The following is a 13,935-nucleotide window of genomic DNA, read 5'->3' on the forward strand; positions in this document are numbered from 1 at the left end:
CACACACCAATATGAAATATGAAAAAAAAAGGTGTTACATATCCACTGTTCTCCTCTTTGTATCTTGTCTGTTACTTTTCAATTCATAAAATACTATACTGTATCTTTACCTGTCCTAATTGTAATTTATTCTAATACTAAAAATGTTTGATGAAGGAAGATGTAAAAAGAAATAAGGACAGTGAGGTAAAACCCTCAAACCCGATAAGTGAAAGATACCCTCCCCCTGACATATGAATGTCATCTAATGAGGCGATATCTGTTTCTTGGACTCCAATCTGAGCAGTGGAAGCTTTCAGGTGGGAATCCGGGCATGAAAGAGCAGTCACTTTGCGATGACATGGCAGCCTTAATTCCAATCTCAACATCACAGGACTGTGAGCGCCCACAGAATGCATTGTGCCGACTCATCCCGTCCCAACATAGCCGGATGCTGCGCAGAATTATCAGAGCCCGAGAGGAGCCTGCTCAGCGACAGCGCTTCAAAGCTGAATGTTGTGTGTTTTGTGTGTGTGTGTGTGGGGTTGTGTGTGTGTGGTGTGGGTGTGTGTGTGGTGTTTGGTGTGTGTGTTTGTGTGTGTGTGTCCTCAGCAGGCGTAGGCAAAAATGAAAAAAAACCTGTTTTTTAAAGTGGGAACCGAAAGAATGTTTTAGTTTTTCAGACACACCTAACCTGAACAACACGAGGAAGTAAAGTGTTGAAGATGAAAGATTGAAAGATGATCTTTAAATTAGCACTAATGTACAGGAACAAATTGAAATAAATGAATGAATGATGACTTATTTGCCTGGTCAGTATCATAAAAACAACAGAAATTATATTTTTATATATATATATATATATATATAGATATATATAATAGATATATTATAATATATAGTATAGATAATATAGAATTAGGAACTAGTAATCTCTTTGTTTGCTCAGGGTTGGCCTTAAGTGTCCCTCTGGGGGCTTGTCTGTGCGCTATTATCTCTCCAGGGTGAAGCAAAGCATTTTGTTTTGCTGCATAACAGGGTTTTTCACACCAAAAATCAGGCCCAGACAAGAAAACGTGGGCAGGGCACAAGCAAAAAAAGGCAAGACCCCCAGACACATAACTAACAGACAAGACAACATTCCATAGACTGCCTGTCGTTTCAGAATAGTGGCAATTACTATTTTTTCTGCAAACACCTTTATGTGTTATTCAATAATGTGATCTGGTTTGATTTGGTATTTAGTCTGAGTTCTCCTGTCTGTCTATCCGATTCCGGGTCCAGTGGGTGGAGCTATACTAGTTAGGACCCCAGTTCAACTTGACCTCCAATGCTAAAGGTGTTGAACCGTGTCTGGCCTCCTGAACCCAGAAAAGGGGTAGTTGGGTTCCACAAGAAGAGGAAGCCTGATACTGAAACTCTGGCCTCCCCAATCTACTTTTTTGGAAACTATAGGACACAAGAACCCAGCGTCCTGAGAGTGCAGTGTTCTAGAGGGTAAGGTAAGGTATTATGAGCTCTTTTACATATGATGGTGCCCTGACCATGAAGAGCTTTTGTAAGTGAGGAGAAGAATTTTTAAATTCTATTCTAGATTTATTAAACAGGTAGCCAATGCAAGGAAGCCAAAATGGGAGAATGTGATCTCTGAGCTTGTCCCTGTCAGAACACGTGGCAGGCAGCATTTCTGATTAACTGGCAAAGTCATAACAATAGTATGTGTAAAAAGGTTTAAAAATATCATTTGGTGTAAAAGAAGATAAATAATTAGAAAGGGTTAGAGAGATGGTGGTCCGGAAGACTGTTTCAGACTTAGAAAATCTGTATGTCTGTTTGAAAATGACTGAATAGATGAATGAAGACATGAGCGGCGTTTTCTCACCCTTATAGTGAAGGTATAATACCTACTGTCCCTACTCAATCACTCTCTCCGCTCCTGTCAACACAGTAGTTGGCTGGACCAAAGGGGGCAGTATGGGCAAAAGTCAAGACACAGCAAGACGGCGTGAGAGGCCTGCGAACGGCTGAAGTGGGGGACAAATTTGGGTGGCTTAAGGCAAAATCCAATAAAAAAAGTATAAGAACAAGGCTTTGGACTCTGAACTGTTTGTGCTGAGAGAACCCAATGGCAGTAAGCCTGTCACAGGGGTATTTAGGGTAATTTACAGGACTGTCGGAAGTGAAAACCTAACAGATATGAAGGGAAAGTCCCAGATCTTAACTACAACCAGCCACCATACACAGATGATAACCACTCATACCTCAATGTCATTGGTTCACTGATATAAAGGCTATTATTATGAATGTGCCATAGCCCCCCTCCTTCCTGCTGCACAGAATGACAAAAAGCAAAGAAGAATGTAAAAAACAGTAGTGGAGCAGCCATGCTAACAAGCTCTTCCCTTTCCTGTTTGGGAGTTTTTTTGTACTGAGAGATCTAAGACCTGAGACGTCCCTGTGTAACTGTGGTGACTGATGTGTGGTTGGAAGTGCTGTGTTTGACACGTCCAGTTTTACCAGTTTACACACATTTTTCAATTGGAAATGTTCTTTTTAAATGTACTGAATGCAGTTCTCGGCATAAGACACAACAATCTACAATAAAGTCACATGTTTGCAATTTCAAAACAAGTTATGACAGTTTTTTCCATTGCTTAAAACACAATTTACTAGGCTGGTTTTATCAAAACACTAACACAATTCACCAAACACACACCCAAACTGTAAAATACCCTCATATATACTGGCAAATGAAGCACTGGCAACCAAAATCAAACGTGTGCAAACTTGCAAATTGTGTTAACAAGCAATTGGAAAAAACTGTAATTGGACGGGTTTTATGTACCGAAATGGCTCGGGTCAGTTTGGGTAATGTAGTGGCTAAACAAAAGTCTTTCTGTTGTATCAGATAACGAAAATTAATTAGTTTTGTTATCAAATGACGTTGGTTATATAAAGATAAGTGTTATCATGAGAAAACAGTGCATTAAAAAAAAAATCCATGGCTGCTCGCAGCTTCCGAACATTGCAGGATACCCCATTTGCTGCAACGTGCAGGAAATTTCGGTGTGGTGACAATCCGCTGTTAAACAAAAGGTCCTCGAGCAAAACAGTGTGTAGTTCTAGCACCGCCGACCAAGTAGCTTTTTAAAGTATGTCTGTTTTCTGGGCATGAGGGACACAAGCTGAAACCAGAAACAAGCCGAACAAATTCGGCTCATTTCTCCGTTTTTCTGTTCCAATTCACCAAAAACAAGTTCCACTTCCCTTGCCGTTTTTAGTGGGTGGGGCGGGGCTCGTACGCTTCTTTGCCCGTACTCCTTCAAAATAAAACTTCTTCCGTTTGACAAATATTTCTTTATTTAAAGGGAGACCAATATCCTCTTTGGTCGGACATTTTTACGGTCCTGTCCTGGGGCCTCCTGGAGGATTTTTTTTTCTGATAAGTTCGTGAAAATTGTCCCGGCTTTTATTGACTGTGGGCTTTGCACAGGCTGTCCCCGGTGTGTGGACCTGCGACGACGCACACTGGCTCAATTCTGGCAATCGGCATTAGTAGTGGCATTTCCTCCCGGAAATATTTAGTTTGCCTACTCACACACATACACACGACAGCGGCAGGTCAGTGGCAGCTTGCGCCACACAGTGGTTTAAGAGATTTTTTAAGAAAACCTACCAAATTAAGTGCGGAACTCCGTAAAGAAATGTTACTTCCATCGAGTGCAATAACAACAAGACTGTTTAATTAAAAATAAAAACAAATAACCATACAGCACGCAACGCACACACGCACGCTGTCGAGTTGGTGCTTATATCTATTTTAATAAAGATGCTGAGGACGGATTTCATGTTGAAGTCGTTACTTCCACATGTCCACATGAAACTTTGACCCGTGGCTCTGTAACAAAAACATAACCTGAAGGTTCCCTCCCCGTAAGACCCGCTTGGCTTAGTGGCATCTAAGTAAGTGCCATTTCTCGGGAAATGCCACTACTAATGCGGATGCCGACGAATTGAGCGCCAGGTGGTGCGCGGTCGAGGTCCCACACAGGACAGTCTGTGGCAAAGCGCCAGTCCAATTGAAAACCGGACATTTTCATAACTTATAAAGAAAAAAAATCCTCAGGAGCCCCAGACAGGACGTAAAAATGTTCCGGCCAAAGTGGACGTTTGGTCACCCTTTCAGAAAGACGAACTTTGTCAAACGGAAAAAAAAAAGAACCTTTATTTTGGAAGATTACCGGGCAAAGAAGCGTACAGCCCCGCCCACCAACTAAAAACGAAACAACGGAGTGGAAATTTTTTTTTTTGGGGGATCGGACAGAAAAAACGATACAAATTGAGCCGAATTTTCTTTTTGTTTTTTGTCAAAAACGCAAAAACGCAAAAACGACTCGTGTCTGGTTTCATCAGCTGTGGCGCATTATGCCCAGAAAACAGATAATACAAAGTCCCCACCCCTTGGTCGCCGCCATAGAGCCACTACATTACCACCCCCCCCCACCCCGAACTGAACTGATTAAATTCAAATTCTGGTCCTGGTGTCCTGTTTTTCCATTTCGTATTTTTGATTACAGGGGTGAGCCTAAAATTAAATATGAAAAAAACAGGCATTTTTTTCATTATTTCATTTTTTGATTGCCCACAGGGGCGTCGCAGGAATTTTGGGCCCCATGACAAAAAAAATCAAATTGGGCCTCTCGGCGTAGTTGTCACCACATCTATTGTTTGGGGCCCCTTCAGTCGTAGGCCTTGGAAGTGTCCCTAACTTTTCCTCGCCGATACAGCGCCCCTGGATTGCCCAATTGAAAATGGAAAGAAACAGATAATACAATCACTCCATCAACAAGACACTATGTTCATCAAGTCTTACTTGACGTTTTAAACTTGAGTGAATGTTGAGAAGTCAAAACAACTCCTCATTATTTTCTTGCGAGCCAGGTAACGTAGCGAAGCAGAGCTCAGTTGGAATGCTGCTTAATAATTACACTGAAATCACGTTCAATTTCTAGATAGTAGTGTCTTATGCAAAGAAAGCTACAAATGCAGCCAACTAAACAGTAGCATATTGAAACATAGTAATTATGAAACATGATCTGACTATTCTCAGTCACGCTTGTACACATCAGTATTAAAGGTCGTGCTACAACCAATGATACTACGCCACATTTACATCGGCTGGAACCACAGAATGTGAAATATTACTTATTACACACTGTGTGACAACTGTACTGAGCTGTGTATTATTCAGTTGATTGTGATGATAGTGGGGAGTGAAGCAATCGTTGTACTGTAGCGGACAGTGTTAGGCTTTACATGGTGTACTCCACAACAATGAGACACACAAGCCTAACGATAGAGATGGAAAGCTAACAACATTAAGTGCAAATGTAGTTTGTGTTGACTGTGGGATCTTGATACTAGACATACTAAAGTACAAAAAAAGGTACTTAAGATTCCAATTTTGTGCTACTTTATACTGCTACTCCACTAGATATATGGGGGAATATTGTGCTATTTGAAGACCTAACAATTTGATTTCAAACACACAATGCATGCTTGTGTAGTTCCAGGGGCCCGTGTGCCTAGCTGCTTGGGGGCATCTATTTTTGTCAAACTCGGAGAAAGAGATTTCCTGACCTTTCCGAATGATCTGTGCGATGCAACAGCTGTTACATGGTGAAGTGGAGAACAAGGCCTTTAATACATAATAAATGCCAACAGATGCAGCATGTTTCCACGGAAAAAATGGTGTTAAAACTAGTAAGAATAATCCTGATGTTAGTAATGAAACATTTTCATGTAACCTGTAACCCCTTCGCACCTGTTTGGATCTGTTTCTGTGATTGTGCTAGGTAGACCTACAGTGTCACATGAAAGCAGCATCATTTTACAGTGGCAACAATGAAAACAAACTAATAATCAGAAAAATACGTTGTAGTCTTATATTAGTTTTATAGGCTGATTGCCTTTAAACTTATAGTTTTTTTTATAGGCTTATATGCCTTTTAAGCAGAGAAAGCTCTGCAACAATGAGTTGGTTTGTCTGGCTACAAATAAAGACAGGTACGTTTGAATCTCCCAAAATAATTGAGCTGAACTTGCAACCCTGGGGCCCCCTGCGGGCTGTGGGGCTTCTATGCATAGCTTAATCCGCAGATAGCAAGAAAACGACCCTTTTGTAATTTCGTTTAAAATACAAAGCAAACATTAAAGCTGTAGTTTCTGAGCCTGCTTTTGTGATGTCATGTTTCAGATATCTGGACAATCCACTGATTTTCACACCACCCAAGATTAGTATTTCTTTGCAGGAAGTGAAATACAATTTATTGTAATGTTTTCATTATTGAGCAAGATACAAGGATAAACTGAACCCCAAACTGCTCCTGAAGGCTGCACCATCAGTGTGTGAATGTGTATGATGGTGTAGCTCCTCAAACTGATGAGCAAATTGGCACCGTGCCATGGCAGCCAATGCCATCAGTGTAGAATGTGTGTGAATGGGTGAATGAGATATGTAGTGTAAAAAAGAAGCTTGAGTGTCGGAAGACGAGAAGGGTGCTCTATAAGTACAGTCCTTTAACCAGGTCTACAAGTTTGTTAAAGGCTTTCCACCAAAGACAGTAAAATATTTCAAACTAGCTGTTTTAGTATTTTTTCTTAGGCAAAGGATTTCCAACACACTCCACACGATCTATAGACTGAGCTAAAAAAACATCCTGTGAGTTCATTTGTATAGCTAGCACTGACACAAAGTTAACACTGAACAGATTCTTATGTACCAGCAGCACGACAGTCTGAGAGACCATGTGTGGGATCAATGTTGGACGATGCTGCCATCTACTGCCCGGGTTACAGTAACAAATGCTGCCTGCAAACAGCTGGAGATGCGTCCTCAACGTTTTCGGGCCATGCTGAAAAGAGTTCATGCCCCCACCCAACATTTTCTCTAAACAGGAGGGAGGACGTGCCTAATAAAAAAAGTTTAAATTTAATTAAAAACACGTTTTAAAATAATTTTTAGTCCTCTCTTTTATATTTTCCTGATCATCCACTCAGTGAGTAGGCTGAACCATAATGGCACTTAGGAGGAGGCATGGTGGTGTGCTGTTATCACAATGTTTATACACTTGTGTTAGTCCACGGAAACTGTTGAGTAATCAGTGGAGGAGAGCAGTACGGCAGCAGTGGATGTGTAAAAGCCAAACTAAAAGATAAACTGTGTCCTTCATCAGCAGTCAGCATGGAATGTCGTACGTCTTTATGTCATTGGCCTTGGCTTACAAAAAGAGAAAAGAGAATATCAGCTGATTTTTAATTGGCTTAAGTACAGTTTCTGAAATGCGGTTACATTTAACTGCGGGTCAGAGATAAATAACGTCACATCAAGAAGTTAAATCACTGACTGTCTCTTTATAACTGGGGGGGGGGGGGGGGGGGGGGGGGGGGGGGGGGGGGGGGGGGGGGGGGGGGGGGGTTGAGCTGACTGTTGTTAGATTTAACAAACAAATGAGGGAACTGCAACGTTAAGTGTTATTAACAAACTACATGAATGATTTTATGCAAAGACTTTAAGATTTCTGCCGAGTTGCAGGTGGTTTTTTTTGCACGTTACCATTAAGTTGGAATGAAAAATTACCCTTCTGCTGTTTTTTCCTTTCACTGTCACTGACGCTCACGCTGTACCACCCGATCACAAGGCCACTACAGGAGGGACAGCTGGATAACATCACAGCAGGCTGTACTCACCATCGGTCTTCCAGCTCCATCACTCAAATTTCTGTCCCTGGAGCAAATACACCATGCGAGCCTGAGCTCTGGTGCGTCAGTTAAATTGGTCATTGTATTAATAAGATATGTCATGACTGTATGAAACACTCATTTGTTTTGTCTGTGAGACCACTTCAGTAAATTCTGTTTTTATTGTAATTTATTTGAACTTAAAGCCCAAAACAAAGATCAAACAATTAGAAATAAATAATTACACAATAAATTCAAACTGAAAATTCTAAATTACAGATGTGTGAGGTTATATGATCGATGGTGGTTGGTGCGCCTCCACTTTAGAGAAACAGACAGGAGGACCAGCATGTAGCTAAGCAATGTACTGCTGTGGACGGCTCAGTGTCAGTTTTAGTGTTCACAGTTTACTATATAGAACTGTCTATTGCAGTTAACACACTGACAATAGATGAGTACCTCATGCAGCTTCAAAATTCCCAAACCATCATTTTAAGGGTCAGTTCACCTGATTATGAAAATTCTCTCTGACCTCCATTGCTATCATTCCAGTCATTTATGATTTTATTTATCTGTTTTTAGATATATCTATATGATAAATATATGATTTATGCCTTCAGTTATCATTGTCCCTTTACGTTACCTGCCTAAAATGTGTATTATGTATTGTAAATGTGTTTACTGCCACAGATCCTCAAACACACAAAAATTTCATGTGTTTTTACACTTTCCATTCACAGTTTTGATCTCGAGTCATTTGTGAAATCTTTGGCTGTAATCCACGAAATTGAGGAGATAAACGCAGCTCGCTTCCTCCCAGGAGTGCGACTTGGGTATATGATGTGTGACACATGCTCATATGCGAGTAAAGCATTGCAGAATGTGGGGCACATGCTCGCAGTTAACATGTCTCTAAATGTTAAGTGTGACTACACTGACTTCAGGCCCAGAGTCAAGATCATTGTAGGAGCATTGTACTCTGAGGTTTCTATCGCTGTGGCCAGACTGCTGAACGTGTACATGGTTACTCTGGTAAGTGAGAAATACCCTCTCATAAGCAAATACATGAAGCACTGTTTTGTTCTCATCCATGATCACTCATTCAGCTAAGTTATTTCTGGGAGTAGTGGGGGTTGTGCTCATACAAAATCCAAAGCTGTCATATTTACATATTAATACTTAGAAGGTCTGTATTTATAATGAATTTGCATGCTTTTTTTTTTTTTTTTAAACACAAGTCATTTTTGGTGTATTGATACATTGCAACATTTAGAACAAATTTGAACCCGTTGGCTAGCTGTTTGCCCCAACTTCCCATCTTTAAACTAAATGAAGCACATCCTGGAACAATCTTTGCACTGAACCCAGAGATTAAATTATGTCGTATGATCTTTAAGACCTCAAAAAAGTGTCTCTCCTAATTTTTTGTTGTATTCTAGTTAATACTTTAATATTACTACAAGGACTTGTATAGATGTATTCCTCAGTTTTATCGAAATTCAAATCAGGGTGCTGGCAGAGAATTATGGGATTTATGAGGATCTTTGGGTGCTGTAACAAATTGTAGGAGTGTGCCTTTACAGACTGTAATGTTTAAAATACATATTTATGTTTGTTGTCTATGCATTTAAAACTTTCATCTCATCTCATTATCAGCTGAGTGGCACATCGTCCTCACCAGAACTGAGTGATAAAACACGCTTCCCGGTTTTTATGCGCACTATCCCAAGCGATAAACATCAGACCAAAGCAGTGGCCAGATTCATGCATCATTTTGACTGGAACTGGGTCGGTGTTGTGTATGGGGACGACGACTACGGCAGAGCGGCTTTCCAGAGCTTCCTCAGGGATGCTGACGTAAATAGTGTGTGCTTGGCCTACCAGGAGGTGGTGCCTCATTACCTTGATCATGCACACAGCATGCAACGTATAAAGGAAGTCGCACAGCGGATCCGCTCCTCCGATGCTCAGGTGGTACTACTAATCCTCAAGGCAGACCTGGTGAAGGCCCTTTTTAAGGAAATGATCAGGACCAAAACATCGAGGACATGGATTGCAAGTGATAGCTGGTCCAGGAACTGGTTTCTTGCCCAAATGGATGGTATTAATGAGGTTGGGGACATCTTGGGCTTTACTTTTATTGCAGGCAAAAGTGAATCATTTGATAATTATCTTAAGAATCTTACAGCAACCCCAGGGGGATACAACCACTTTATTGAAGAATACAAGAACCTGAGATTCAACTGCACCCCAGAATGTTTTTCAGACAAGCCACCATCCTATTGTCCTGAAGCTAACATCCTAAAAATGAAATCTGAGAATGCATGCAATATCAAGGATCCCCAAGAACAAAATGATGACTATCTCGTAACAGCTCTGGATACAAATGAAACCCTGTCTATCAAAATAGCTGTGTGGGCCATAGCAAATGCTCTGAAAAACCTGCTCAAGTGCGACAATTCCTCTTGCCTGGGAGAAATTAACTTCCCACCATGGAAGGTGTGAATAATATTTAAAATGATCTGTTACTCTAACCAATCTCTGTAAAAGGACAAATTTAACTGACGTTTTGTCTCTTGCTTTGCAGCTTCTCAAAGAACTGAAAAAGGTTAAGTTCAAGCTTGACGACCAAACTTTCTTCTTTGATGACCATGGTGATTTTGTGAGCGGCTATGATCTGATCATGTGGGAAAAGGATGGACAGCACAGAAGATTTCAAAGGATTGGGAAATACCATATATCTGATGAACAAATAAAACTTGATGTGATGAATATCACCTGGCTTTCAACAACCAATGCCACAGTAAGACAACACTGTACTCACATCATCCACTCACAAGTGTAGTCACTGATTTTGTGTCCCTAGGCCAGACAGTTCCTCAGTCAAAAGAAAAGGTCATGTGGTCACCAAAAACATATGTAACATCTTCAGTATGCTTTAGTGCTTGTTAAATCATACAACACACCCTCTTTCTGATGGTGGAATCTTCATAGACATTGTTCTGAAACAGACATAACCCAGTGATTGGTCACATTGCTGTGGAGGTGTGAAATAAGGCAGGTTTGTACTTCCTCTCAGGATTAGTTTTTATCATACTTCAAATATCTTCGAGTCTATCCAGACATTTGTACGGTTCTATCCCAATTGGTGTGATCAGTTATGTTGGGAATACAAAAATGTGCAAAAGACAAAGAGTTCTTGTCAGTGTGGTAATGGGATGTAGCAACAAGGAAGCCAAGATGGCAGTTAAAGGTTGTATTCTTGTTTTTGCTTTGTCAGATCCCTCAGTCAAGATGCTCAGCACACTGCCCCCCTGGAAAAATGAAGAAGATCTTGAACGTATCCTGCTGTTACAGCTGCATCCAATGTACAGAGGGGAACTACTCAGATGCCTGGGGTATGTCTGATTGATATTCTGATTCAGTCACTTGGGGACTGATGGCATTTTGGCTGGACCTATAGAGTAGGCATGCATCTGAATAATGTTGTTCACCTGAAGAGTGAGTATTAAAGGGTTTTCTGATGTGGATTTGTATGAGGTGCTCAGCATAGACATTGTGTTACTTACAGTAATCAGTGTACTCCCAGTTTGAATTAGATAGAAGTCTTGTAGAGTAAAGCACTGCTGTGGATATGATCGGAAGAAAAATGTGGTTTAGCCAGTCAGCCAGTGAAAAGGCCCACCTAAAAAAACACTTCAACTGTACGCTGTAGTGAGCATATTCTCACTGCTTTAACTTGCTGTTAGAACTGTGGCGTAACATGCAATGCACAGCACAGTTGGGCTAAGTCGTTAGAATACATAAATTCTACAGTTGAGACAATGTAGGACCTGGGAGTGCACTGACCACTGTTTATTGTAGGGAACACAATGAGTATATCATATATCCCCACATCAAAAAACCCACTGGCGGTAGAGCGGGTCGTCCAGTAATCAAATGATCGGTGCTTCGACCCCCGGCTCCTCCAGTCTGCATGTTAAAGTGTCCTTGGGCAAGACAGTGAACCCCAAACTGCTCCTGAAGGCTGTGCCATCAGTGTGTGAATGTGTGTGAATAGGTGAATGAGATATGTAATGTAAAAGCATTTTGAGTGGTCAGAAGACTAGTTATAATATATAAGTACAGTCCATTTACCATTTACCAAATGATCCCTTTAGGGACATTGCTAATATAACTCTCACCATCTTCTCTAACAGATCTTCATGACTGCAAAATGTGTCCCAATGGAACTTGGTCTGGTAAGGGTTGGAGTCAGTGTAAACCAAGAGAGCTGTCCTACCTGAAATGGAGCGATCCTCATCCTATCACTATGATGTCAGCTGCAGCCTTTGGTGTCTTGCTCTTGTTGGCTATCTTCGTTATCTTTATGGTGTACAGAAATTCCCCACCTATGAAAAGAGCTGAGGTGAGATTGTCCTGCGTTATGATGCTTGGTCTTGCAGTGAGCTTTGCAAGTGTGATATGCTTCATGGGCGAGCCCAGTGTACACCTCTGCCGGGCCCGCCAGCTAATGTATGCAATGGGCTTCACTCTTTGTGTATCCTGCATCCTAGTCAAAGCCTATCGTACCTTCCTGGCTTTCCTTCCCTTTGGTCGGATAACAAACAGGCGACTACACAAACTTTACAAGCCACCTGTTATAATCTTTCTCATAACTATTCTCCAGGGGATCATCTGTCTTCTCTGGATGATATTTGATTCTCCTCATATTGATCGCACACCTCCACCCCCAGAAAGCATGAAGAAAGTAATGCAGTGTAGTGAAGGCACCACATTCATAGGTTTTGGCATTATGTTGGCCTATATCGGCCTGCTTGCATTGGTTGGCTTTCTCTTGGCCTTCAAAGGCAGGAAGGTTCCTCAGGAGTTCAGTGAAACAGGCTACATCATTTTTAGCATGCTGATGTACTTGTTTGTATGGGCATGTTTTGTTCCAGTCTATATCATCAATCGTGAAAATGCTACTACTGTGCAAGCTTCAGCCATTTTAGTATCCAGCTATGGCGTCATCTTCTGCCATTTTTTACCCAAGTGCTACGAAGCAATTTGGGAGTCAAAGACAGACACACTAGAGAGTATTCTGAGGAGATTGCGAGCCCGAACAAATCCAGATTTTGATTCAGAGATAGAGGTAGGTATAAATACCCCTGGAATGAGCACACTCTCAGAATCAAGTGGCAGGATTTCTACATCAAGTACAACAACTATATTGAGGAGCTCAGGGACACTGAGCAAGGTCAGCCTAACTGATTCAGGGGTGGTCATAATGCCTATGTCCAGTGAAAAGATTCATGTCTCTCCTCTGTTTAACACTCTGGGAACAAAAATGACAAAGAGATGTAGGAGTATATCTTTATAAAACCTGGAAAAAAATATGTGTACTGAGATTTTATTATACCCGTTTGCTCTTTTAACTCTTTTAAAAACTTTTATGAGATCTTTTGTGTTCAAAATGTAAAGTTAAAATATGCTTTCTGCTGAAAACGCTATTCTGTTGTAAATTCTTTCATATAGAAAGATGGCTGTATACAATTACAAGTTGTATTAAAACAAAAATGCTCATTACATGTTGTCTTGTTGTAATTAGCTTACATCACGTGCACAATTTTTTATGAATCATAATCCAAAATCAGAAGAGAGGATTGAAAGATTTTAACCTGCAAAAGTGACTGAAGTGAGAAGTGATTTATTTTATTTTTTAACAGGGACTTACATTAATCAGCATGCAAACACGTAAGTCTTCTGGACAACCCACTAGCCTTTTCCCCAGCAAACATTTTAACATATCACAGCAGGAAAAGCACAGGTGTTCCTAATAATATTAATGATGGCTCACTGCTGCCTTCAGCTGCTGAAAGGAGATCAATAGTTTTTAGGGATTACTATGCTGTGTAGAGCTCCAAAATCTGACTGGAATTTCTCAAAGATGTTATTAAAAGTTAAAAGTTGGGATCAAACCACCTTCTCTAAAACTTAGCTTATAAATCGGCCTAAAATTTCTATGAAGAGTCAAGGTTAGGTTTCTTTAAAATATAATAATTACTTTGTTATTTAAAGACAAAGTAATTATTAATGTCTGCTGGCATGGAGAACATGGTCTGGGGGAGTTATCAGTTGACCCATATTATTGACCCTTTTTTTATAAATAAATAAAAAGATTGTGAGGCCTTTGTAAAAAGATAGGTGGATCAGGTGATAGCTGAGTCAGTTTAA

At 40.7% G+C, this 13,935-nt stretch overlaps 1 protein-coding gene across 1 annotated transcript; it reads left to right on the forward strand.

The window, feature by feature from the left end:
- Positions 1-8,235: 8,235 nt before the first annotated feature.
- LOC113744168 (G-protein coupled receptor family C group 6 member A-like) lies at positions 8,236-13,352 on the forward strand. The gene is made up of 5 exons (XM_027272547.1): positions 8,236-8,751; positions 9,376-10,218; positions 10,307-10,522; positions 11,000-11,117; positions 11,919-13,352. Exons 1-5 carry the CDS (start codon positions 8,392-8,394, stop codon positions 13,079-13,081), a joined length of 2,700 nt encoding a protein of 899 aa, XP_027128348.1. The 5' UTR covers positions 8,236-8,391; the 3' UTR covers positions 13,082-13,352.
- Positions 13,353-13,935: the final 583 nt, after the last annotated feature.

The sequence above is a fragment of the Larimichthys crocea genome, chromosome XXI (genome assembly GCF_000972845.2).
Source record: "Larimichthys crocea isolate SSNF chromosome XXI, L_crocea_2.0, whole genome shotgun sequence".
In the NCBI taxonomy this organism is placed as follows: domain Eukaryota; kingdom Metazoa; phylum Chordata; class Actinopteri; family Sciaenidae; genus Larimichthys; species Larimichthys crocea.